The 26401-nt window shown below is 34.2% G+C and overlaps 3 protein-coding genes, 1 non-coding gene and 1 pseudogene across 8 annotated transcripts; 4 read left to right on the forward strand and 1 right to left on the reverse strand.

Moving 5' to 3' along the window:
• The first annotated feature begins 1564 nt into the window (after positions 1-1564).
• On the forward strand, positions 1565-8955 carry LOC125191801 (protein DETOXIFICATION 21-like). 5 transcript variants are annotated; one of them, XR_007171249.2, is made up of 12 exons: positions 1565-1692; positions 1805-2107; positions 2442-2983; positions 3101-3187; positions 3262-3318; positions 3413-3651; positions 3739-3857; positions 3925-4011; positions 4090-4162; positions 4260-4365; positions 8414-8491; positions 8592-8955. XR_007171249.2 is itself a non-coding variant. In XM_048089222.2 (10 exons), the coding sequence occupies exons 2-9, from the start codon at positions 1862-1864 to the stop codon at positions 4159-4161; spliced, it is 1449 nt and encodes a 482-aa protein (XP_047945179.2). In that variant the 5' UTR covers positions 1565-1692; positions 1805-1861; the 3' UTR covers position 4162; positions 4260-4379. The 5 variants fall into 5 exon arrangements, 2 of the variants coding, with proteins under 2 accessions (XP_047945179.2, XP_047945178.2); XR_007171248.2 differs by having other exon boundaries at positions 8400-8955; XR_007171247.2 differs by having other exon boundaries at positions 8414-8955.
• A 3458-nt stretch (positions 8956-12413) lies between these two features.
• LOC125192199 (protein DETOXIFICATION 21-like) lies at positions 12414-15306 on the forward strand. Its single transcript, XM_048089714.2, has 9 exons — positions 12414-12570; positions 12657-12959; positions 13305-13846; positions 14012-14098; positions 14176-14232; positions 14325-14563; positions 14653-14771; positions 14848-14934; positions 15025-15306. Exons 2-9 carry the CDS (start codon positions 12714-12716, stop codon positions 15094-15096), a joined length of 1449 nt encoding a protein of 482 aa, XP_047945671.1. The 5' UTR covers positions 12414-12570; positions 12657-12713; the 3' UTR covers positions 15097-15306.
• A 395-nt stretch (positions 15307-15701) lies between these two features.
• Positions 15702-15773, forward strand: TRNAQ-CUG (transfer RNA glutamine (anticodon CUG)). The gene has a single exon. It is a non-coding gene; the product is annotated as a tRNA-Gln (tRNA).
• A 1771-nt stretch (positions 15774-17544) lies between these two features.
• LOC125193591 (tropinone reductase 1-like) lies at positions 17545-19487 on the reverse strand. Its single transcript, XM_048091422.2, has 5 exons — positions 19339-19487; positions 19027-19234; positions 18727-18943; positions 18359-18465; positions 17545-17966 (listed from the first exon to the last, which is right to left on the reverse strand). The coding sequence occupies exons 1-5, from the start codon at positions 19425-19427 to the stop codon at positions 17787-17789; spliced, it is 801 nt and encodes a 266-aa protein (XP_047947379.1). The 5' UTR covers positions 19428-19487; the 3' UTR covers positions 17545-17786.
• Positions 19488-23951: 4464 nt separating this feature from the next.
• LOC125194650 (ABC transporter G family member 9-like) lies at positions 23952-25849 on the forward strand (annotated as a pseudogene).
• The last annotated feature ends 552 nt before the right edge of the window (positions 25850-26401 follow it).

Below are 26401 nucleotides of genomic sequence, written 5' to 3' on the forward strand. Positions count from 1 at the left end.
TAGATTATTTATAGAGGCTTTTACACATAATTTACATTAAATTTGAATAAATTTTAACAAAATTTAATAGAAAAAAGTTGAAAAAATAATTTTAATGAGGGCTTAAGCCCCTCCCTACTACTACTACTTGGGTCCGCCCATCACTAGTACTTAGAGTGTCTCCGGCGGCGCCCCTCCCACTCGCCCTTCCCATGCCACGTCAGCACTAGCCCCTCCCATTCCACTGCTACATCACTAGCCCTTCCCACTGCACTAGCCCTTCCCACTCGCCCCTCTCACTAGCCCTTCCCACAATTAAATTAATTCACAATTAAATAAAATTTACGGACTTAAAATTCGACACAAATACGAACGGGAAATACAAATATTTCAATAAAAAAAAACATACATCATTCGAAAAAAAAAATTACATAGTAGATAGACAAAAAAAACAATCACATCAGTGTCCACCCCTCCGCGTCCAAACCTCTTCGATGATATGCTTCTGAAGTCGAATATGGGCATTTTATAGAGTTTAAAAAATAAAAAAAATAAAAAAAAAATGTTGGACGTCCGAGTGGGACGGACGACCTTCGCCACAGTGGCGCCCGTCCCACTCGCCCGTCGACGGGAGGGGCGAGGCCATCGCAGGGGCACTCGGGACGGACGTGGGCGCCCTTCCCGCCCACTATGGCGCCCGTCAGGTCGCCCGTCCCCGACGGTCGAACGGAAAGGGCACCGTTGGAGACACCGTTACTACTACTTTTGTTTAAAAAGGTTTTGAATAACTTTTACTTTTCCATATAAAAATATCTTCGCATGTAATGATGCTGTCAGGCCAAGATTAAATCAATTGGGTTCACCAAAAGAAAACCAATAATATACGGAATCCTAAATCCTACGGAGCCTTAATTAAATATCGTCACGACTCTTTAATTTGCTATAAATGTTTTTCTACTATACAAAAACATAGGAATGAATACCTTACCATTAGTATCATATCAAATTAATATAAATTAACTCTTCTCGATTTCAATTAAGTTGAGTCAAAACTTTTGAACAGATTAAGAAATTATACTGAAAAGTAAAAAGTAGAAAAGATAAAGAAAGAAAAAATTAGGTGATAAATAAAGTAAAAGTGATTGTGTATTTTACTTTTTTTTTTATCAAAAAAGAAAATAACTCAACTCAATGGAAACATTAAAAAAACAATATGACTGAACTTAGTTATAACCGAGGCAGTACACGTTAAAAGTTCCTATAATTATATTCTTGTATAAAACAATTGCATCTATGCCATCACAAGAATTCAGTTATGATACTGCTGTCGTCGTACTTAAACGTAAATAATTCATCAAATACACGTGGATTTAATAATTTAGAATCGTGTCAACCTCATTCCTATAATTTAGTCTTTTCGCAATAATCTACTTAAGAAAAAAAAGGTATAGTAAGATCTGATTGTAATCTTTCAGCAATATTAAAGTATTAATTAATTAAGATTCATTATATCGAGTAGTATTAAATTTTTAAGATTTAAAAAAGTGTTTATACTTGTATGAAAAATTGGCTCTCCAGTTGAGCTTGACAGTGATTGAAATATTGGGACAGCAGCTCATCACTGTAGACTGTAGTTATAAATGCCCTCTAAATACTGCATGAGAAGAGCATTGGAGAATTAATAGTCCACGAAGCTCACTGCCCTCTTTACACGTATACCATCTCTCTGTCGTTAATTTCTGCTGATTTTATGGTTTCCGATCCATCTTTACGACTGATTTTTTCTTCCCTAAATCTACTTTTTCAACCCTTTTTTTACTCCCAGGTTTTAATTTCTGCTGGAATCAAGAAAAGTTTCGATTTTTAGTTTGTTGGTGAGTAAATGGAATGTGATCCTCGAGAGGCGCTGGTGAAGCCTGTTGAAGAAGAGGAGGTTGATTTGAAGACGAAGCTATGGGTGGAGAACAAGAAGATGTGGGTGGTCGCTGGACCGGCCATTTTCACTCGATTTTCCACCTTTGGAATAAATGTCATCAGCCAAGCATTTGTTGGCCACATCGGTTCTACTGAGCTTGCTGCCTATGCTCTCGTTTTCACTCTCCTTACTCGATTTGCCAACGGATTGCTGGTATTTTTTCACCTTCATACCCTTTTCTTTCTAGGAAATACTAGTGTGTGTCTCTGTGTGTGTGTGTTCACAAGTCCACATAAGCATTACTTTGTCTTTTGATTTGATATTTTTCTTTAATCTCCAGCCCTATGATGTGATATATGATGTTCAATTGATGCTTAGTTATCAAGAATTCTTTGTTTGAGATTAATGAATTGCTCCAAAGGGAGTTGGTGAATGAGAGTGTGTTGTTTAATTGAGTGACAATATATATGGTTCTTGAGGGGAAAAGTATGAGTTCAATCTAGGAAACCAAGACCATGTAATATTAGTTCGGATTTCGGATTCGCAGTTGGGAGCGGCCAATGGATTGGAAACGCTATGCGGGCAAGCTTATGGCGCGAGGCAGTATCACATGCTTGGAATATATCTCCAAAGATCATGGATTGTTTTGATTTGCCTCACAACTGCACTAGTGCCTGTCTATATTTTTGCAACCCCTATCCTGATAGCCCTCGGGCAGGATGAAGTTATTGCAAAAGAGGCGGGGAAGATCGCCCTCTGGTTCATCCCGGTCATATACTCTTTCATTGTGTCATTTACCTGCCAGATGTACTTACAAGCGCAGAGCAAGAACATGATAATAACGTATTTGGCGGTGTTATCCTTGACAATCCACATTTTCTTGTCGTGGCTTTTAACCGTGAAGTATCACTATGGTATAACTGGTGCAATGGTGTCCACTATCTTGGCCTACTGGATTCCAAACATCGGCCAGCTAATTTTTGTCACTTGTGGAGGATGCCCTGAAACTTGGACTGGCTTTTCAACCTTAGCCTTCAAAGATCTTTGGCCAGTTATCAAATTTTCCATGTCATCCGGTGCCATGCTCTGGTAAGGCTTTACAACTTTATTCAAGAGACTCAAACTTGCATAAAACACCATTAAGTTTACTGTTCATTATGCAGTCCTCAGTCTACATCTTTAATATTTTGTTTCTCTTGGTGATAGTCTCGAGCTCTGGTACAATGCCATACTGGTCCTTTTGACTGGAAATTTGAAGAATGCTAGGGTCGCGGTTGATGCTCTTTCGATCTGGTATGGTTCACTCTGAGTTCATATTAATATTCTAACCTCAGCTTCATCATATAACTATTGCTTCTGTCTTGTAGCCTTAACATCAATGGCTGGGAAATGATGATATCGCTTGGTTTCTTGGCTGCCGCAAGGTATGAAACTTTGCTTCAACCTATTGGTAACCCAACTTGTATTAGACTAGAGGAACTCGTTTTTAATGGATCATCTTCCCACTCTTTGTCATAGTGTACGGGTCTCAAATGAGCTTGGAAGGGGGGACCCTAAAGCTGCAAAGTTTTCTGTTGTGAATATTGTCGTAACTTCAACGTGCATAGGACTAGTGCTTTTTGTATTTTTCCTATTCTTCCGTGGACGTCTAGCTTACATATTCACAAACGAAGAAGATGTGGCTGTGGAAGTTGCTCACTTGTCTCCTCTGCTGGCATTCTCAATTCTCATGAATAGTGTTCAACCAGTTCTTTCTGGTGAGGCCTATAATCTTCTTTGCTGATTCACCACATCTTACTGAATAGGAAATCTTTAACAATTGAAGAATGTTTTCGACTGAACAGGTGTCGCAGTTGGGGCTGGGTGGCAGAGCATTGTGGTATACGTCAACCTAGGATGTTATTACTTGATAGGAATTCCTATCGGGGTCGTGCTGGGTTATCTCATCAAGCTGGAAGTCGAGGTGAGTTTCCATATCCCGTTGATCCCCATATAATGAGTCATATTAATTTTAATAATGTTGTATATAGGGAGTGTGGATTGGAATGCTGGTGGGGACGTTGTTTCAAACTATAGTACTAATGATCATAACCACGAGAACAGATTGGGAGAAACAGGTACACTACTTCTACTCCCAGTTTCATAACAATCGGATTGGAAGTTGCTCATATGTCGCCTCTTCCGCAATTCTGCAGGTCTCAGCTGCACGGACGAGACTGAAACGGTTTTTCGTGGAAGATCAACCAAATGATGGGTCATCGGCCTGATGTATCTTATTTTAACCCAGTCTCATTCAGTATTCCATATATTTTTGTCCCTTTATGCTCTATGAATGTTCATCATCTTCTTTTATTGCATTGATTAGTAATGATGGGTTTCTGGGATTTGGAGTCGTTCTTCTTTCTGGAATATGTGTTGAATCATATACTCTCATGCGGGACGCATCTTTCCATATTCCAAAGGAAAAAAAGGTATACTTCATATAGCTAGAAAGGTAAATTAATTCTTTTGAATAAAATAATCATACAAAATGCATTAAAATATATACTCTAATACCTTCTCAAATACAATTTTCCTTATTAAACGATTTTTCATGAAGGTAAATACGATAGTTATTCTATAATATTTTAATCCGGTCGCATTCCCTAGAATTGGCAATCAATATTTTTGAGTTGAAATCACTCATGTTGGAAGGGTAGGTTGCCATTTTTCTATTTTAAAATAGAAAATTAATGCCGTTTTCAACTTTCGTTATTTGATTTGAACGAACTCGACTACTACTTCGTCAGCCTCCAATGGTCCAACCACAAGTTGCAAATTATGAAATTGTTTTAATGCATTAATAAATGCGCAACAAAATTTCCATTGCATTAAAGTTTAAGAATATTACGTGTTTTGATAAAAATAAAGTATTACTACTACATACTTATATATATTTATATCACTCTGACGAACAGCATACTACATTGCCAGATGCTCGAATTTTCAATTTCCTTCAAATAATTAGTACTTTTGTAAAGCTTATTGAATATGGACACAAATATAGCCTCACAACCATGTACCCAAGAATTATGTTGTCGGTATAAAAAAACAACAAATAGTGAACTTCAAAAATGGTCCCTGTACTATGAGTTTATCTCGAAAATGGTCCCTGTACTTTAAAAATATCACCAGTAGTTCCTGGACTAAGGGTTAATATCAAAAACGGTATTTTGAGACGAAAATGCCCTTTTGAGGGGTTTTGAGGGTTTGGGCAATTTGGTCTTTTTACACTTTTAACATTTTAAATCTGATATTATTTTAGTTATGTACTAAATCTGATATTATTTCAAAATTATCATTCTTCTTCCCTTTTGTCATCCTTCACTTTGTTTCTTTATTTCAATATTAGATTTAATTTTACAAAATTAAATTTTAAATTTCAATTTTTAAATATCAATAAAATTTTTTAATTAAAACTATTAATTCATGGACACTATAAATATTGATTAAAACTATTAACTTTTGTTATTTAATATAATATTAAGCTGAATTGAAGAAGTACAGAAAAATAATATTAATCGTGATGGAAAAATAAGAGCTATTCTATTTAGCCTTCGGTTGTTATAATTGCTTGTGATTGAATATTATGAAGTCGACTAAAAATTTTGTATAGGAGTATTTTTGTTGAAATTTTCTAGTCATTTTGATTGATTGTTTTCAAATTAATAAACGAAAATTATATTAGTCTTACAGTAGACGCATATTTATTTCAGAATAAATCGTGTTATATTGTCTATTTATGATTAAAGCTATTAAATATTGATTAAAACTAAGACGTTGTTATATCTTATTGATTAAATATTAGACACTATCAAATATTGATTATGACTAATAATTTTTATAATTAAAAAAATTTATTGATATTTAAAAACTGAAATTTAAAATTTAATTTTGTAAAATTAAATCTAATATTAAAATAAAGAAACAAAGTGAAGGATGACAAAAGGGAAGAAGAATGATAATTTTAAAATAATATCAGATTTAGTACATAACTAAAATAATATCAGATTTAAAATGTTAAAAGTGTAAAAAGACCAAATTGCCCAAACCCCCAAAACCCCTCAAAAGGGCATTTTCGTCTCAAAATACCGTTTTTTATATTAACCCTTAGTCCAGGGACTACTGGTGATATTTTTAAAGTCCAGGGACCATTTTCGAGATAAACCCATAGTCCAGGGACCATTTTTTAAGTTCACTCAAAAACAAATTACTCACTGATGTGGGCTAATCAAACAAACCACACTACTACACGAAACCTTAAATAAATATCGTCACGAGACTCACGACTCTTTAATATGACAACAACCTTATTAATACCCCTTCCTTCCAAGATAATTGGATCATCACTTTTTTGAGACGAAATTTATAAGAAATTGATGAGTTAAAAGTTAAAATGGAAAAATAAAATAAGAGTGATAATAAAAGAATAAAATATGAAAGAGGTTAAAATTTTTATAAAAAAAATGACTCAACTATCCTGAGAACATAGTAAGAACATATTCTAAACTTATCTATATATATGAATTAAGTAGTACGGTATTAATTTTGTCATTAACGTACTACATTAAATGCACTGAGGAAAAGTAGTAAGAACAAATTATAAATTTAGCTATAAATATGAATTAAGTAGTACAGTATTATTTGTTGTAAAGTAAATCATGCATTTATTTTTTGGTAAAAGAATAAGAGAGATTGAAAGAAAAAGTGATTGTGGTATTGTTAGTAAAAAAATTGAACTCATCCTATAAATACGAAAAAACTTGCTAAAAATAAAAGGTGATTAATTTTGTGGAAGACTCCAAAATAGAAGAGAAAGACAATAGTCTTTGAGATTAACTTTCATTGCTCACAAAATAGAACAGAAAGAAAATAGTCTTTGCTCACAAAATCTAAAGTTAAATAAACAAAATTTTCATTGCTCACAAAAACCAATTAGATGTCTAGACTCTAGAGAGAGAACCCTAAAAGTAAAACCTCCTAATTAGATTTATATGAATATTCATAAGTCACTATCATATTGACCATGCATTACTTTATAAAAAAGTTAGTAACGAAATGGATCCAGTAAAACTAAAAGTCATCGATTAGAAAAGTAGTCCCTTGAACTATAAGTTTATCTCGTTCATAGTTCTTGGATTTTAAAAATATTACTAGACATTTCTGGACTAAAGGTTTATCTCAAAAATGGTCATTTTTCACTATTTTTGGTCGAAAAAAACCCTTTTGGAGGGTTTTGGGGGTTTGGACAATTTGATCTTTTTACATTTTTAACATTTTAAATCTGATAATATTTCAGTTATATACTAAATCTGATATTGTTTCAAAATTATCATTCTTCTTCCCTTTTGTCATCCTTCACTTTGTTTTTTTATTTCAATATTAAATTTAATTTTATAAAATTAAATTTTAAATTCCAATTTTTAAATATCAATAAATTTTTTTAATTAAAACTATTAATTCATGGACACAATAAAAATTGATTAAAACTATTAATTTTTGTTATTTAATACTCCATAATATTCAGCTGAATTGAAGAAGTACAAAAAAATAATATTAATCATGATGGAAAAATAAGAGCTATTCAATTTAGCCTTCATTCGATTGTTATAATTGCATGTAATTGAATATTATGAAGTTGACTAAAAATTTGATCCTACTAAAAATTTTATATAGGAGTATTTTTGTTGAAATTTTCTAGTAAATTTTGATTGTTTTCAAATTAATAAACGAAAATTATATTAGTCTTATATTAGATGCATATTTATTTCAGAATAAATCGTGTTATATGATCTATTTATGATTAAAGCTATTAAAGTACTTGATTAAAACTAAGGCGTTGTCGTACCTTATTGATTAAATATTAGACACTATCAAATATTGATTATGACTATTAATTTTTGTTATTTAATAATTTTTATAATTAAATTTTTTTTATTGATATTTAAAAATTGAAATTTAAAATATAATTTTGTAAAATTAAATCTAATATTGAAATAAAGAAGCAAAGTGAATGACAAAAGGGAAGAAGAATGATAGTTTTGAAGTAATATCAGATTTAGTACAAAACTGAAATAATATCAGATTTAAAATGTTAACAGATTTAAAATGTTAAAAGACCAAATTGCCCCGACCCCCCAAAATCCCCCAAGAGGGTATTTTCGACCGAAAACAATGAAAAATGACCATTTTCGAGATAAACCCTTAGTCCAGGGATGTCTGGCGATATTTTTAAAGTCCAGGGACTATGGACGAGATAAACTCATAGTCTAGGAACCATTTTTGTAGCTCATTCAAAATAAAATTATTTGCCTGAATTGAGAATGACAAATGAGTGCAGTGGCGAAGCCACGTTGGAGCCAGGGGGGCCCCTAGTCCCCCATCAATTTATTTTTTTATTTTTATTTTTTTTGTCGATTTGTCGATTGAGTATATATATTATATGCAAACTACACTAAAAGTATAGTATTTCTGGTGCAGTTGGTATGAGGTGTAACGCAGAGGTCACAAGTTCAAATCTCTGTTAAATTATCCAAATCCTTGTCCCACATCGGCTTGGTAATGATCCTAACTTCTCTATATAAGTATGGACAACCCGCTACCCTATGAGACCTTTTTAAGGGGTGAGTGACCCATTTCTAATATGGTATCAGAGCAGGGCCCAAGTCGATGATGGTTTATCTCTTTATCTCTTCACTTGCCTACCCACGTGATGGAAGTCCGATGTGTCATTCCAGCCCACACGTGAGGAGGCGTGGTAAATTCTCCAAATCCTTGTCCCACATCGGTTTGGTGATGATCCTAGCTTCTTTATATAAGTGTGGATAACCCTCCCCTCTTTGAGACCTTTTAAGAGATGAGTGGCCTATTTCTAATATTCTGCGCGACATAATCCTCTTTTTCTACATATGCTAGTGTTTTTTTTCTCTTTTCTTTATTCTAATATGCATATTTCTCTTTTTCTACATATGCTTGTTTTTTTCTCTTTTCTTTATTCTAATGCAATATTACTATTCTAATTCTCTCCGCTTTTTATTTTCTTGAACATGCTTTCTATTTGTTATTTTTCACACCAATAATTATGTTAATTTTAAATCTTTGCCACTTCATAATTGAAAATCCGTTTCCATCTATGCATCTATACTGTTCTTACATAAAAATTGAAAAAAAATATTAAAAACTAATTATTTTGAGCTTCTGATATCACCGACATCGAATGAACTCTATAACTATTAATAGTGACTTGGAGGGCGTCATAAAAATTCTAGCTTCGCCACTGAATGCACAAAAATGATACAACTAGAAACAAATGAACGATTTTTTATTTTTTTTTCTAATAAGATTCTAACTAGATTTTGCATTTGTTTAGTAAAAGAGAATTACATTTTAATATCTATGTTTTTATCACTTACACATATATAGTTCCCAAACTTTAAAAATATCATTACACGTGTTTTAACTTTGACATAATTATACTTTTTCATTTTTCTGAAACTTTTTTGGACCATAAAGGCTATTTTGATCACTTGTCACTTTTCTTTATAAAATATCATTACACGTGTTTTAACTTTGACATAATTATACTTTTTCATTTTTCTGAAACTTTTTTGGACCATAAAGCTATTTTGATCACTTTTCACTTTTCTTTATTTTATATCCATTATTATCGATCAAAATTTAAATATATTGACATTATTTTTAAAAATTGTAGTGCATAAATATGCAAATCACAAAATATAAAATCTAGTACTGTTAATAGGGAAGGAACAGCCATGGCTCGTTTGGAATAAATAAAAATAATATTGACGTATATAATTCATATATCTCCAGGTAATTTCCGCCGTCATCCCTAGAATCGGTTAATATTTTTGGGTCGTTGAAGTTACTCAATTATGTATGGTTGGCTGCCTTTTATCTATTTTGAAATTGTAGGAAATTAAGTTTTAAATTTCGATATTTTTATTTAATTTAATTCATCTACTGCCTTGCAACAACTTCGTCAGTCTACAACCACAAGTTGCGTATTGAAGTAATAAAAGTGCAACAACATCTAGATCGCATAAAGTTGACTAAAGTCTCTTTTTGGTCTTTAACATACGATCAACTTTTTAATTTTGTTCCATAACATTATCTTTTAGATTATTTGGTCCTTAACAAATAAAAATCAGTCACATTTGGTCCGAAAGTGACGGAGCTGTTAAAAATTAACGGTCAACAAATTTTAAATCAAATTTAACTGGATTAAGAGTTTTAATTATATTTAATTAATATCTAATAACTAATTAACCAATATCTGAAAAATTACATAATTTTAAGTAAATAATAATAATAATAACTATTACAAAATTAAATTAAACATAAAATATATAACAAAAGAAAATGAAATAGTGAAATTTCCCAATCTCTCTCAATCGCGAAATCGCGTTAATCTCTCAATCTCTCTCACTTTGCACACCGGCGAAATCTCCCAAACAAGCACCACAACAAAGAAACAAAATCCATACATCACAATACTACGTAATTTCTCTATTGCCATATTATCCTCCTCGATTGATGACAAAATCAAACTAAAACTCTCACATTCGGTGCATTGAAGAAGTCACGGCGTCGTCTTCGTCGATTGGCTCACACCACTTGAAAAATTGGCAATCTTTTCTCTCACAAACAAAAGTATAGCTTCCCCCTTGTTGGTTTTTCATAGGGGTTGACGATTCGGAGTGAAGCCCGACTCTTGCAATGGCAAAATTCGTTCCGGAATCGGAGGTCACGTCCACCGCCACTTCCACCGGTCTCTGTTGTAGTTCGAACGGTCCATAGTTGGCGAGTTTGGGTTACTTGATGTTCTTCCAAGAACTAGGGTTTTGTCTCCAAAAGAAACGATGAAGAAGATGAAAAAAGAATAATAAGAATGTAAACTTATTCTAGGGTTTTTAAATGATACAAGCAATTCCTTTTAATAAAAATAATTTCAAAAAAAATTAGAATTTATTTGAAAAAGAAAAAAATTTCTAATTTTTAAAACTCTTAATTAGATCAAAATTGATTTAAAATTCGTCGACTGTTAATTTTTAACAGCTCTATTCATTTCGAACCAAATGTGACGAATTTGTATTTGTTAAGAACCAAATAATTCAAAAGATAATGTTATGGATCAAAATAAAAAAATTGTCATATGTTAAGGACTAAAAAAAGACATTTACTCCATGCAGTTTAAGAATTAAAATAAAAAGTAGTACTCTTCGATCTTCATATTACATTTATATTAATCTGACTAACAAAACACCATATTTTCCTATTGTTTTAAAAAGGTTTTGAATAAGTTTTACTTTTTCATATAAAAATATCCTCGCATGTAATAATGTTGTCGGGCCAAGATTAAATCAATTGGGGTCACCTAAAGAAAACCAATAATATACGGAGCCTTAATTCACGACTCTTTAATTTGCTATAAATGATGAGAATTTTTTTACTATACAAAAACCTAAGTAATTAATACCTTACAATTAGTGTCATATCAAATTAATGTAGATAATTCTTACTCTCTCTTTCAATTAAATTAAGTTAAATTTTTAGATATAAAGATTAAGAATTGAAAAGGTATGAAAAATAAAAAGAGAATAAAATAGGTAATAAAATAAAGTAAAAGTGATTGTGTATTTTATTTTTTTTTGTCAAAAAAAATAATAATAAAGGAATGTGATCAAATGCAAACTCCAAATATCGTACAAATTTCAAACTATGATCTAAACTGTTAAAAAATGTCAATAGATGACAAAATAACAGCAACAGAAAATATCAACACAGTGTCAACGGTTGATACCGTATTGATATTGCGTTGAAATTATGTTGACATCAAAATCTTAAAATTTTACACTGTGTTGACGCCGTATTAATTTTATATTAAAAAGTTTGGAGCTTGTAGTTTGTAATGTAGTTTACATCCCAAAAAAAATATTATGATTCAACCTAATTGTAACGGGGAAGCACGTTAAAAGTGCCTATAATTATGTTCTTTTATAAAATAATTGCATCTATGCCATCACAATAATTCAGTAACATACTACTGTCGTCGTATTTAAGCGTCAATAATTCATCAAATACACGTGGATTTAATAATTTAGAATTGTGTCAACCTCATTCCTATCTACTCAAAAATGGATATCACGCTGAGAAAAAAAAAATGTAGTAAGATCTGATTGTAATCTTCTAGCAATAATAAAGTACTTCCTCGTCCCGAGGAAGGAAGATGACCCATTTCTTGGGCGGTACGGGATTTTGTGCAAATTTATTTTGTGTGTTGAGAGGAGAGAGTAAAGTAAGAGAACTATAATAAAGTAGAGATAAATGTGTTTCTATTTTAAGTAATGAGTTATTTTAGTTGGGACAAACTAAAAAGCAAAGGGAGTCATCTTCAATAAGACTGAGGGAGTATTAATTAACATTCATTTATATCGAGGAGACGAGGAGTATTAAATTTATAAGATTATAAAAAGTACTGTATACATTTTTATGAAAAATTGGCAAGTGCAGAAATGCATCTGCAATCTCCAGTTGAGCTTGAGAGTATTGGGAAAGCTACTGCATGAGTAGAGCATTGCAGAATTATTAGTCCACGAAGCTCACTACCCTCCCTACACGTATACCATCTCTCTATCGTTAATCTCAATATGACTGATTTTTTCTTCCCCGAATCTACTTTTTTCAACCGTTTTTTAATTCCCAGGTTTTAATTTCTGCTGGAATCAACAAAAGTTTCGATTTTGAGCTTGTTGGTGAGTAAATGGAAGGCGATCCTCGAGAGGCGCTGGTGAAGCCGGTTGAAGAAGAGGAGGTTGACTTGAAGACGAAGCTATGGGTGGAGAACAAGAAGATGTGGGTAGTCGCTGCACCGGCCATTTTCACTCGATTTTCCACCTTTGGAATAAATGTCATCAGCCAAGCATTTGTTGGCCACATCGGTGCTACTGAGCTTGCTGCCTATGCTCTCGTTTTCACTCTCCTTACTCGATTTGCCAACGGATTGCTGGTATTTTTTCACCTTCATACCCTTTTCTTTTCTAGGAAATACTAGTGTGTGTCTGTGAGTGTGTGTGTGTGTGTGTGTGTTAACAAGTCAACATAAGCATTAGTTTGGCTTTTTATTTGGGATTTTTCTTTAATCTTCAGCCCTCTGAAGTTCAATTGATGTGATACTGATGTTCAATTGATGCTTAGTTATCAAGAATTCTTTGTTTGAGATTAATGAATTGCTTGGTGAATGAGAGTGTGTGTTTAATTGAGTGATAATATATATGGTTCTTGAGGGGCAAAGTATGAGTTCAATCTAGGAAACCAAGACCATGTAATATTAGTTCGGATTTCGGATTTGCAGTTGGGAGCGGCCAATGGATTGGAAACGCTATGCGGGCAAGCTTATGGCGCGAGGCAGTATCACATGCTTGGAATATATCTCCAAAGATCATGGATTGTTTTGATTTTCCTCACCACTGCACTAGTGCCTGTCTATATTTTTGCAACCCCTATCCTGATAGCCCTAGGGCAGGATGAAGTTATTGCGAAAGAGGCGGGGAAGATCGCCCTCTGGTTCATCCCGGTCATATACTCTTACATCCTGTCATTTACCTGCCAGATGTACTTACAAGCGCAGAGCAAGAACATGATAATAACGTATTTGGCTGTGTTATCCTTGACAATCCACATTTTCCTGTCGTGGCTTTTAACTGTGAAGTATCATTTTGGTATACCTGGTGCAATGGTGTCCACTATCTTGGCCTACTGGATTCCAAACATCGGCCAGCTAATTTTTGTCACTTGCGGAGGATGCCGTGAAACTTGGAATGGCTTTTCGACCTTAGCCTTCAAAGATCTTTGGCCAGTTATCAAATTTTCCATGTCATCCGGTGCCATGCTCTGGTAAGGCTTTGCAAAAGATTTAAGAGCTCAAACTTGCATATGCAGGAATGATTTTTGATGATTAAGCATTTCGTATATCAAAAACCGAGGATTTTCATGGAAGTTTATGTTCATTATGCAGTCCTCATTCTACATCTTTAATTTCCTTGTTTCTTTTGGTGATAGTCTTGAGCTCTGGTACAATGCCATACTTATCCTTTTGACTGGAAATTTGAAGAATGCTAGAGTCGCGGTTGATGCTCTTTCGATCTGGTATTATTCAATCTGACCTCGTATTAATCTTGTAACCTCAGCTTCATCATATAATAACTATTGCTTCTGTCTTGTAGCCTTAACATCAATGGCTGGGAAATGATGATATCGCTTGGTTTCTTGGCTGCCGCAAGGTATGAAACTTTGCTTCAACCTATTGGTAACCCAACTTGTATTAGCTTAGAGGAACTCGTTTTCAATGGATCATCTTCCTACTCTGTCATAGTGTACGGGTCTCAAATGAGCTTGGAAGGGGGGACCCTAAAGCTGCAAAGTTTTCCATTGTGAATGTTGTCGTAACTTCAACGTCCATAGGATTAGTGCTTTTTGTATTTTTCCTATTCTTCCGTGGACGTCTAGCTTACATATTCACAAACGAAGAAGATGTGGCTGTGGAAGTTGCTCACTTGTCTCCTCTGCTGGCATTCTCAATTCTCTTGAATAGTGTTCAACCAGTTCTTTCTGGTAAGGCCTATAATCCTCTTCGCTGATCCGTCACATCTTTAACAATTGAAGAATACGCTGCATCTGATAGAATGTTGTCGACTGAACAGGTGTCGCAGTTGGGGCTGGGTGGCAGAGCATTGTGGTATACGTCAACCTTGGATGTTATTACTTGATAGGAATTCCTATCGGGGTCGTGCTGGGTTATGTCATCAAGCTGGAAGTCGAGGTGAGTTTCCATATCCCGTTGATCGCGTCCAGCCCCATATAATGAGTCATATTAATTTTAATAATGTTGTATATAGGGAGTGTGGATTGGAATGCTGATGGGTACGTTGGTTCAAACGATAGTACTAGTGATCATAACCAAGAGAACAGATTGGGATAAACAGGTACCGTACACTACTACTAACGATTACTCCCACTTTCATAACAATCCGATAGGAAGTTGCTCATATGTCGCCTCTTCTGCAATTCTGCAGGTCTCAGCTGCGAGGACGAGACTCAATCGGTTTTTCGTGAACGATCAACCAAATGACGGGTCATCGGCCTGATTCTGGTCATGTGTCTCATTTTATCCTAGTCTCGCATATTTATGTTTCGTTGCTTAAGTTGTCACATTATTCCATACATTTTTGCCCCTTTATTTCTTGAAGGGGGTTTTGAGTGAGGCTCTATGAATGTTCATCATCTTCTTTTATTTAATTGATGTACTTTGATGTGGTTGAAGCTGCAACTACATTAGTAATGATGGGCTTCTGGGATTTTTTGGAGTCGTTGTTCGTTTTTGGTGTGTGTTAAATGATATCATTGATCTCAAACTCATAATAAAAATTAGTGACGATGGGATATTTGAAAAGGATAGTGTAAACAGACATTTTTTGAATGAGAAATTATCTATAAAAGCCTCATTCAACAGAATACTTACATTAATTTACTTTTTTAATATGAAAGATTTACATCCCACGGAACATAAATTCTAGGCATTGTGAAATTTACTCTCTCTTGCATGAACATAATTTAAAAGGGGGATTGAGTTTTACTTCAATTCGGAATCAACAATTAATTTAACAACAAAAATATTACCAGGTTGTGGCGTTGGCCCATAAGAACGGCTTTATGCTTTGTTACTAGGAAAGATTAACATCAATCATGAAATGGTCCCATGGTCTAGTGGTTAGGACATTGGACTCTGAATCCAGTAACCCGAGTTCAAGTCTCGGTGGGACCTTATATTTTTCTGTTTTCACATTTCGATCATCTAATATGCCTGTTTTGCAATTAGTACTAGAATATAAATATTTGTACAAAAAAATAAACTATATAATTACTGAAGCTATTTCTTGTTTATCAATATTATGATAACTTAGTAATTGTTTTTCAACATACAGAAATGTGAAAACAGAAATGGTCTAGTGGTCTAAGACCATTTACAGTATAAGGTATCAATCTCCAGTAATGTAAGGTATCAATCTCCAGTAATGTCATATGTCAAATTTACAGTATATTTTTTCTTCTTGTTTTTCTAAAATCTTCTACTTCATTTATTTTGTGAAATTTCATTTAATGAATATGTATATAAAAGAGTATCTTTGTTATCTCAGCCAATAATAAATTTTCATTGAAGAGAATGGTTGAAATTAATGACATTTGGACTGTACAATAATTTAAATAGACCAAATTACATTTAAAGATTTTGCTTATATTTAAAAATAGACCACATTTATCATTTTGTGATGTCCCTTAAAAAATAGATCAGTTCTATTTAAGGAATTTTTTTCTCTCTAATAAGGTGGGTCTTATTCTCCACTAAAAATACTCTCAATCTTTTTTTCTTTCTATCTCTATTATTTTATAAACTGTGTACTAAAATTCGTGTCATTTCAAGTGTTGTCTATTTTTTAGGGACGAAGGGAGTACAATACAAATGATATAAATGACAGACAGAAGTTGATTGCCGCCGAATTGACACACAAATCAATACTCCCTCCGTCCCCTAATATTTGTCCCATTTTGACCCGACACGAATTTTAAGAAAAGTAAAAGAAATTGAATTGAAAAAGTTAATAGAATATGAGTCCTATTTTTATATATTAATTTTATAATAAAATATGAATGATAATGAGTTAGTGTAATGTAGGGTCTACTATCAAAAATAACAAAATTGATTAATTTTATAATAAAATGTGAATGATAATGAGTTAGTGTAATGTAGGGTCTATTATCAAAAATAGCAAAATTGAAATAGGACAGATAATTAATAAGGGACGGATCAAAATGATAAACTGAGATATGTAGTATATACTAAAAATGATGACATAACCCATTTATGGACGTAGAAAATATAATCATGATATATAAGATTATGAACTTCAAATTTCATAATAATTACTACTACTATCATTTAACTAAGGTTTAACTATTGTTCAAATTTTACAAGTACTTTCACGTTATGTGCCATCAAAATTAGTGAACTCTATCAGAAGACCCTATGGGCCAACCCATTAGGTCGGCGACCATTATGGGCCCAACCCATTAAACAATGGGCCCCACAATATTTCGGTCCGCTCATAAAGGGCCCCATTTTTTGTGTGTATATATATGGAACAGAGCCCTAACCAATCAATCACAATGTTGGCCCATATCAAAGGGGACATAAAATGGAGGTTAGGGTAATAAGAAGGATGATTGATTTATGTCACCCTATATAAATTACTCACTATATTATAATTTAAATATAAAGATTTTATTACAAAAATTACTTAGCTAAATTTAACTTTACATCCATATCCTTTAATCTTGACTTGTCAAATAAACTGGACACCACTCTTTGTGTTTATGATTTCTCAAAGTGCGTAGTATCTCCAATCTAATGTCATTGTGCGTTTGATTAACAATTCCTTTTAAAAGTTAATTAACCACTATATACTTTTGGTTTTTTTTTTTTTTCAGATTTTCAGTAGTCAAGATCCTCATATGCAATCAGTCAAAGACTATAAAAGTTGTAGAGAATTACATTGATTTAGCATTATGAAGATAGAAAATAATATCAAAATACAATCAAGCAAATGAAATTGTTTTTAAAACAAAATCATGATTTTAAAAAATCATGAATAACTAATAGCTGTTCCAATTGTGGTTGGTAAGCATCTCCTCTGGTGCAGCCTTTAGGGTTGATACAAATAACACATTTTACTACACAAACACATTTAGGTAGGGGAAAAATAATAGCACTACCAATAGCTCAAGCACTAGAAGTGAAGCCACCATCAACATAAATAACTTGGCCGGTAATATAAGAAGCCGCCGGAAGGCAGAGGAATGCCGTCAAAGGCGATATCTCGTCCGGTTCGGCTATGGGCCGGATTGGAGTTCGGGCCATCAGCGGCCCAAACATATTTTGTATGCACACGTCTATATCTTCCTGTACACAACACAAAAATAACAGCTAATTCAGATTGAAACTTGTTTGATTTGATGCAATAAAGTTATTGACATTTTGCGATATTTAAGCACATAAGATAAAAACTTGGGGTCCCATTTTTGGATGTGTGGTGGTGAACTAGTGAACTTTTCAAAGAAAGCCATCACTTGAAAGTTGAAATGGATAAATTCTATAAAAAGAAATCACATTGTCACACCTATGTCCCATAAGAGAAAAATTAAAGTCCATGTTATTTATCATCAAGCAACCAATTGGGATGTTGATTGGCTTGATGATTAATGCTGCCAATCCACTATTTTAATATATTTTAATTGTTATTAAGTTTGAAAAATTAAATGTAACTTGAAAATAAGAAGGGATAGAAGTGGTACAGGTTTGACAATAGTGGTGTTGACTGCCCATGGCGCCACTGTGTTAACTCTAATGTTGTCTTTTGCCCACTCATAAGCCAAGTTCTTTGTCAATTGATTTATGGCACCTGCACAATGTTAATGACATAGTATTGAATTAATGTGAGGCTAATTAATTAAATTAAGTAAAGAAAGAAAGGGGCATGGATCCCCTGTTGTGGCAAAATACCCCGCATGGACTGCTGTGCTCATCCACGCCACACAAAATGTAAATAAAGAAAAATAATCTAAGTGTATAAAAATTAACGAAGGATGTAGATGAGCACAACAGCCCCTGCTGTGCATTTTGCCACAACAGGGGATCCATGCTCGAAAGAAAGAGGGGTTGCCTTTGGAAGCGGAATAGACAGCGAGTGCGGGAAGCGCAGTTTTGCCGGCGACAGAGGAGATAAAGACAATATTGCCCCTGCCGGAAGCTTTGAGCAGAGGGTGTGCCATTTGGGAGAGATGATAGGGTGACTCCAAATTTGTTCCAATTATTTGCCAAAAGTCTTCCTCATCATGCTCCATTGCTCTTTTCATTATGCTTATTGCAGCATTGTTGATCTATCAATTAATTCAATTAATGCAATCAATCATTTTCAAATTTGCAATACAATTAATTGTGTTATTTAATTTAAATGACTTACAAGAATGTTGAGCTTGCCATCGAAAAGTGAAGCCACGGTTTGCATTAGTTCTTGTCTTTGTGTTCTTGAAGTTAGATCACAAACCGAGCCACTCACTTGATACCCTTTGGCTTTCCATTGTTGAACTCTTTCATCTAGCTCCTTCTTGTTTCTTGAACATGTGTGGATTCTTGCACCGAATCCCGCTAGCTCTTCCACTATCGCCCGTCTTCAATTCAAAACATAACACACCGTGGTTCATATTACATTATATTTTCAAGTGCTAACTTAAAATGAAAAAAAACAAGACTATTTTTCGTAGCAGAAACTTACCCGATGCCTCTAGTTCCACCGGTCACAACCGCCGACATGCCCTTGAGTGACCATTTCTCTTCTCTGCTCACCACTTTCGTCACTTCCATTGCTACAATTCAATTACTATATGTGAAGTGAAGTGATGAGGTGATTTAATGAGTTATGTTTCGGCTCTTATTTATAGGGGATGATGACGACAAATTGCTTGCCCAAAAAGTAACAAGTGGCCCAATTTGCCCAACATTTTGGTCGCTATATAGTTCTAACATTTGGATTTATTTCTTGCCCAAAACCACTCTCGAATAAGTATTTTCTTTTTTACTTACTTTCCAATGATTTTGTGGGAATTATATGTTTAGTTTTGTCCTTTCTCATCATTTTATATTCTTTTTGAAATGAATCAATCTTTTCATATTTTCAACCAAACATTTCAAGCGAATCTTTCTTTGCTATATGCAAATGCAATATGAATACAATATTTGATTCCTATGTAATTCATGATGGGACCCTCAAATCAAATCCTGTTGAAATGATAAGGGAAATTCACTGTTGTCATTGCTGTTGGGCTGTCTAGCAAGAACGAATGGCCTTTATCAAACGACACATTCTCACATAAATGCATGCGCCTCACATGTTTCAAACTCTGTCCCTCTGTTAATTTATTGGAGTAGATTAATTACTCCTCCTTAAAAATTAGATAAATATAATGTGTCGACTGAAACATTAGTTAGCATGAGTTGCTCCGTACAGTCTAGAAAAGGTTTTCTACAATTATATAGCGCCAAAGAGCAAGGCGTTGCTTGGTATAGATAATTTTTTAAACAAGCCGTTGTACGTGTACACTTGGTAAATGTCTTCACTTTTACCATTTCTCTTACTCGGATTTGTTGTATGTAGACTAGTGCTTACTATGTTATCATCTTATTGGTAAGTGCTCAGTGATTGGTGAATGTTCATGATGCTTGCTAAACGATGCTTGCTAAACGATGCTCGCTAAAGTCCGCCTTATATGGAATTTTCCACAATGATTTCATTTCTAAATTAACTCAACATGTTTTTTTATTATAATTCTGGCAACATGATCTTAATGGGATATGTCCTAAGTTAGAGTGCACAAAATGCATTGCAATTCACACTCCTTTTGCCAAAAAATAGTCTAGTTTTGCATTTTTGTTTGTCTACTAAAAGTAATTTACTTTTATTTTAATTGTTTATTACAACACGTTACAATCCTGATGGTGTGTGCCTTACTATATACTAACATTAATCCACTACTTTTTTTCTCTCTCCTATATATATTACCTATCATCTCGCAGTGGCAACTCATGTCGTCTCAAAAGTCGGGCACTTAGGAAACATAATTTAAACTGAAATTTATAAATTTGCTTTGAAGAAAACAAGTTACTTAAGGAAATTTCATTACATTGCATTACAATTTGGGTAGAAATCAAAGGAATTACATTGCATTAATTGTTGGGATGAATTTTAAAGTGAATAAACAAATATAGAGATTATTAATTATAAGAAAGCTGTGTTTGTTATGAATGGGGGACATGTTATATGCAAATTTCATGTGATGGACGGTGTGTGTGACCTATATTTGATTTGGACGCCAACAAACTATCCTTACTTTTTAACATTCTATAACTGCATAAATTGGACCAACGGAAGCAATGTCTATTTTTGGTTGTACAACTCATTTATAAGGAATTTTATAACATAAATTTGATTATGCGGAGAAGTATGGGGAAATTAAAAACAAGTGCTACAAAAGCATTTTTATCTTTAGATGCCAAGTGATACATAAGATATCGATAAAGAAAAAAAAATATTACTCGTTACTCCTACAAGAGAGGGCAAGAAAATATTACCATTAATACATCTCGAACATATGCAGTTCCTAAGCAGTCGCTCAATAACAAGTTTCGTACCCCACGTCCAACCGGTGACTCCTTATGCAAATACAACCATGTATCATGGCCTGACGATCAGCTTGTCAAATACTTCCTCCATCACTTAAAAATAGATCACATTTTCCATTTTGGAATGTCCCGTAAAAATAGACCAATGCTATTTAAGGAACCTTTTTCTCTCTAATAATATTTCAATCACTTTTTCTTTCTATCTCTGTCTTACTTTACCAATTGTGTATTAAAATTCATGTCGTTTCAAATGTTGTCTATTCTTCAGGGATGGAGGGAGTAAATTAACAACTGAATCCGCCTCACAATATACATGTCTCACCGCACCATAGACCCATTTTGCCACACATACCCCAAATATTTAGAACGAGAACGGAGAAACAATCATTTCTTATATCTGAGTTGATCATAAAGACCACTAACTTGTTGTGTAAATAAAGAACTAAAGATAACATTTGACAAAAATGAAGAAAAATAATGTTGAGACAATAAAAACAATGAAAAGAACGTTTCCATCAGGTCTGAGTTTATTGGTAGGTAAATTTAGGGGCAGCCAAATGAGATCAAATTATGTATGGTCTGAGAGTTTGAGAAAATGATAAGGAGGTGCGGGCCGGGCCTGCTACAAGGTGCTTGTACTTTCCGACAATAAAACTCTTGGATGGGGTCTTGTACCCTCTTGTTAATCTTGATTAATTTTTCATTGTTAATTATCGAGACGAGACGACAAGTTATGACCCCATGACTGAAAATTTCACTAGTTGAGATGTTCGAGTTTCAACAACGCTTTCTCAATGTGTACCTTTCAACTTAAGAGAATAAAAATTATACTTAATTATGAAATAGTACTAGTTTGTTAAGCTTAAATTTAAGATGATTAGATAGTAGTATTAGTGTAGGAAAAGGACTGATGCAAAGCATGTCGGTGGAGGAGCAACATTTCGATTCGCAGAAGGCGACTGCTTGTCCAAATACCATTTCTTGTTTCCTTTTCATATTTTCCAAATCAACAATGCATGTTCGTGTTTTTGATGAAAATTTTATTCAAGATTTTGCTTCTACTACTTATGTATATCCTGATTGAGTTTAATATTTCTATCTAAGTTATATGTACAAACTTTTTTGGGTTGCCTTTGTTACTTTATTTAATTTGAGTTGAAGCAATTTTGTAGGCAAACAATTTACAAATTTCACCCTTCAAAGAAATGGCAAGGGGGAAATTCTTATATTCATTTTTACGAACAATGAAATAAAATGCAAGTATATTATGTTCTTTTTGTTCCTTAATTAGTCTTTGCTTCGGTTTAAATCATGATTAAGAGTCCTAATAGAAAACTAACAAATTAAAACAACTTTGAGAGAAGTAGAAACATAGAATTGATTGATGTATTATTCATTTCCTCAATTTTCACAAATTTATAAACGACAGAATAATGCATAATTCGTCCACCTTTAAATTCAAATTTACATCCATAAATACCTACACGATTCATGTATCATATGATTATAAAAGATTAAGGAAAAAACTCATGGTCGCCCTTCGTCCCATTAAAATTTTAATTATATAATTTTGAGTATTAAATTAATTTAACTTTCATTACTTATAAATAGTGTCATTTTTTATAATGAAAAAAAATAGATTGTGTTATGGAGTGTGTGGTTAGTTGTTTACTAGCTAGAATCTGATGTTAAGCTTTATTTGAGGGGCATAATAGGGAATAATAACGTGACACACAATTTGATATTTAATAATAACGTGACAGAGTTATATTATAAGGGGTACAAATTATCACATCAATGTGGAGAATCGTAACATTTCCCACAAGATCTTCTATTACTAGCTATGTTACATCATATATTATCCACACATTAAGACTTCATTAAGCATATTTTTACTGTCGAATTATTATAATAAAAATACATTATATCAAATGGACATATATATAGCAAAATATATGAATAATATATTTTATATTACTGTATATTTTAGGGAAGACTTTATTAAGAATATTTCGTACTGTCAAATGATAGTGATAATGATAATAAATAGTTAGAGTTGAGAAAGTAAAATAAGTAAAAGAATAATATAAATATGAATTTCTTCTACATTGTTCTTTCTCTTACTTTACTTTCTCCTTTAACTATTTATTATCATCTTCGCAAAACAACGGCCGAAAAGAAATGTCTCACCTATAGTGGGATAGAGAGAGCATTAAAAATATATTGTATCAAATGAATATATATATATAGCAAAGTATTGTATTAAAAATATAACATATAGCAAAATATATGAATAATATATTTCATAATACTGTATATTTTAGGATAATTGGTTAAAAAATCATGAACTAATGTCAAAATTTAGTATTTCCCACTAGTTTTAAAGATGGTCAATAAATCACAAACTTTAACAATTGAATTTTTCACGGTGATTATTTTCAGTCATGGCTAAAACTGTCATGAATTAATTAATCTCACGTGACAGCATATTTGTCATTTCTGAAATACATACATATTAATAAATCTCATGTGGGCATATTAATTTTTAAGTAACAATCAACATTATTTACATCTGAATTTTGATTAGGTGTATTACCACCAGGGACGGACTTAGCTTTGGCCAAGCCGCCGCTCCAACGGGGGATTAGCCGGCGCCAAATCCAGTATCCTTGCAAATGTCGCCATGACCACCCCTTGCTTCCGGATGACATGCATGATACGTCTTTGAGAAGAACAAAGGGGGAGAGAAGTAGTTGAGAGGGAAAAGATATTGAGCTCCGTCCATCTCGTATGTTATTCAAATATTCAAATACTAGGGTTTAATCTTATACCTATGGTACCGTGCGAATTTCAAGTCACCTTGCGAATTTTAAGTCATTTTTCACAGACGCAATGCAAATTAAATACGCATAAATTATTCAATTATTATGATTTAACCTTATATTTATGGTATGCCAGAATGACTTCTCAGCTCGATTTGCAAACACTGTACAAATTTCAAGTCATTCTAACATAAAATGTTTTTGGCCTATTTCGGCGTCTACTGCAGAAACTGCATCACTTAATTTAAAACATAATTATATCTTATAAATGAATTAATTAAATAATCACAAAATAGTGTATCTATACACTAAAATCTAAGGTCTAAAAGAATAAAAAAAAAAAACCATATCTCTTTCACATATTGAGTCTCCGGTAGCGTGCTACCCAGAGAGATGCGGGCGATGATGGGGACGTGGAGCAACGACAAGACCACCCTGTTTACAACCCTCGATGGCCAGCTCTCTGGGACCATCACCTTCAACGGGCAGCCCTTCTCGAATGCGATGAAACGCAAGATCGGCTTCGTCACCCAAGACGACGTGCTCTACCCTCACTTGACTGTAATTGAGACACTAGTCTACATGGCCCTCTTTCGCTACCCCGATGAAGGTGGACAAAGTTCAGCAAATGGAGGTTGTGGTTGCGCAGCTTGGGCTGTTGAGGTGCCGGAATAGCATCATCGGTGCGCCACTCGTGAGGGGGGTATCCGGGGGCGAGAGAAGATGCTCATCAAACCGAGCTTATTGTTCCTTGATGAGCCGACCTCAGGATTGGACTCAACCACCGCTTAAAGAATAGTTTCCACGCTGTGGGAGCTCGCCAATGGGGGTCGCTGCACAATGGTGATGCCTATTCACCAGCCCTTGAGCAGGCTCTTCTATACAAGTTACTTTTGCTCTTGAATGGGAATTCGGTGTACTTCGGCAAATGAGCCCATATGTTGGACTACTTTTCCAGTGTGGGGTTTGCCCCAGGGGTTGCCATGAACCCAACTGATTTCTTGTTGGATCTAGCAAATGGTGTGATTTTTTGTTTTTCTTGTGTAGTGATTGAGTTGGTTAATGGTGAGTTTGTTGCATATCTTGTAGGAGTGGCAACATGATATACCAATGAAGACCAACTGTCACTATGTGGTCAGAGCTATCAGCTAACGTTAATGATAGTGGTGCTCTTCCGGCCGATGATAGGCGTTGGTCAAATCCATGGATGGCTCAATCCTAGTGAGGATGGGAGGGGTGTCAAAGAGGGTGTATGATTCCTTCCCAAGGATCAGGATTGTGGAGGTCTTGGTTGCTGCCCTTGTCAGCGGACTCCTTTGGTGGCAATCCGACATCGACCAGTTGCAAGACCCGGTTTTTAAGTTAGTTTGAAAATACAATTACTACTACCGCATACTAATTAACCCTTTCTTTTTGTGATTGATAATGTGCATACAAGTGGGGCTCCTATTCTTCTATTCCGAGCGTTGGGGGCTCTACCCTATGTTCTAGGCCGTCTTCACGTGCACTCAAGAGCGCATGATGCTCATGAAAGAGCAAGCATCGTGCATGTAGTGCCTCTCATCCCATGGATCTAGTCCTCCCACCATCTTCTATGTCGTGACATACACCATGGCGGGCCTCAAGCACACTGTTGGATCCTTCTTCTCGGACCTTTTTGTGCTTCTTTATAGTGTCCTGTGCACCTAGGGGCTTGGCTTCGCCATTGGGGCAACCGTGATGGACGAGAAGTCTTCCGTCACGCTTGGAGCCATCATCATGATCACCTTTCTACCAAGAATATAATCCTAAACAAGCAAATAGTAAGACATCCATCTCTTGATAGTGTACAACATAAACTACTGTAAAACAACAAGCAAAGTTCCATAATTTACCTTTAGTTCGCCTGCTTCTTCTAGTAGTTCACCACGACCTCTGGCCTCTCCTTTGCAGATGGCTAAGTCGTCTCGAGTTAAGATTCTTCTTCATTTTGCAGGTCCACGCTCATATGAGAACTGCTGTTTACGCTAGCTGTTTCTGTGACGGTAGGTACTTTCATGTAGGCTTTAGTGACAAACTTACAATTGACTGCAAAACCTGCATCACTTAATTTAAAACATAATTATGTCTTATAACTTAATTAATTAAATAATCACAAACTAGTGCATCTATACACTAAAATCTAAGGTCTAAGAGAATAAAAAAATAGCATATCTCTTTCATATATTGAGTCTCTGGTAGCGTGCAACCCGGAGAGATGCTGGCGATGGTGGGGCTGTCGAGCAACGACAAGACCACCCTGCTTACAGCCCTCGATGGCCATCACTCCGGGACCATCACCTTCAACGGCCAACCCTT

The sequence above is a fragment of the Salvia hispanica genome, chromosome 4, assembly GCF_029641045.1.
Source record: "Salvia hispanica isolate PSC_SH4W2 chromosome 4, Shi_PSC_v1, whole genome shotgun sequence".
NCBI lineage: Eukaryota > Viridiplantae > Streptophyta > Magnoliopsida > Lamiales > Lamiaceae > Salvia > Salvia hispanica.

Coding starts and splice junctions, on each gene's coding strand:
- LOC125191801 (XM_048089222.2), top strand. CDS start 1,862: ATGGAATGTGATCCTCGAGAGGCGCTGGTGAAGCCTGTTGAAGAAGAG. Junction 3,858..3,924: donor TCATCAAGCTGGAAGTCGAG/GTGAGTTTCCAT, acceptor TGTTGTATATAG/GGAGTGTGGATTGGAATGCT. Junction 4,012..4,089: donor GAACAGATTGGGAGAAACAG/GTACACTACTTC, acceptor GCAATTCTGCAG/GTCTCAGCTGCACGGACGAG.
- LOC125192199 (XM_048089714.2), top strand. CDS start 12,714: ATGGAAGGCGATCCTCGAGAGGCGCTGGTGAAGCCGGTTGAAGAAGAG. Junction 14,233..14,324: donor GGTTTCTTGGCTGCCGCAAG/GTATGAAACTTT, acceptor ACTCTGTCATAG/TGTACGGGTCTCAAATGAGC. Junction 14,772..14,847: donor TCATCAAGCTGGAAGTCGAG/GTGAGTTTCCAT, acceptor TGTTGTATATAG/GGAGTGTGGATTGGAATGCT.
- LOC125193591 (XM_048091422.2), bottom strand. CDS start 19,427: ATGGAAGTGACGAAAGTGGTGAGCAGAGAAGAGAAATGGTCACTCAAG. Junction 19,235..19,338: donor GGTGGAACTAGAGGCATCGG/GTAAGTTTCTGC, acceptor TTTGAATTGAAG/ACGGGCGATAGTGGAAGAGC. Junction 18,466..18,726: donor TGTCTATTCCGCTTCCAAAG/GCAACCCCTCTT, acceptor AACATTGTGCAG/GTGCCATAAATCAATTGACA.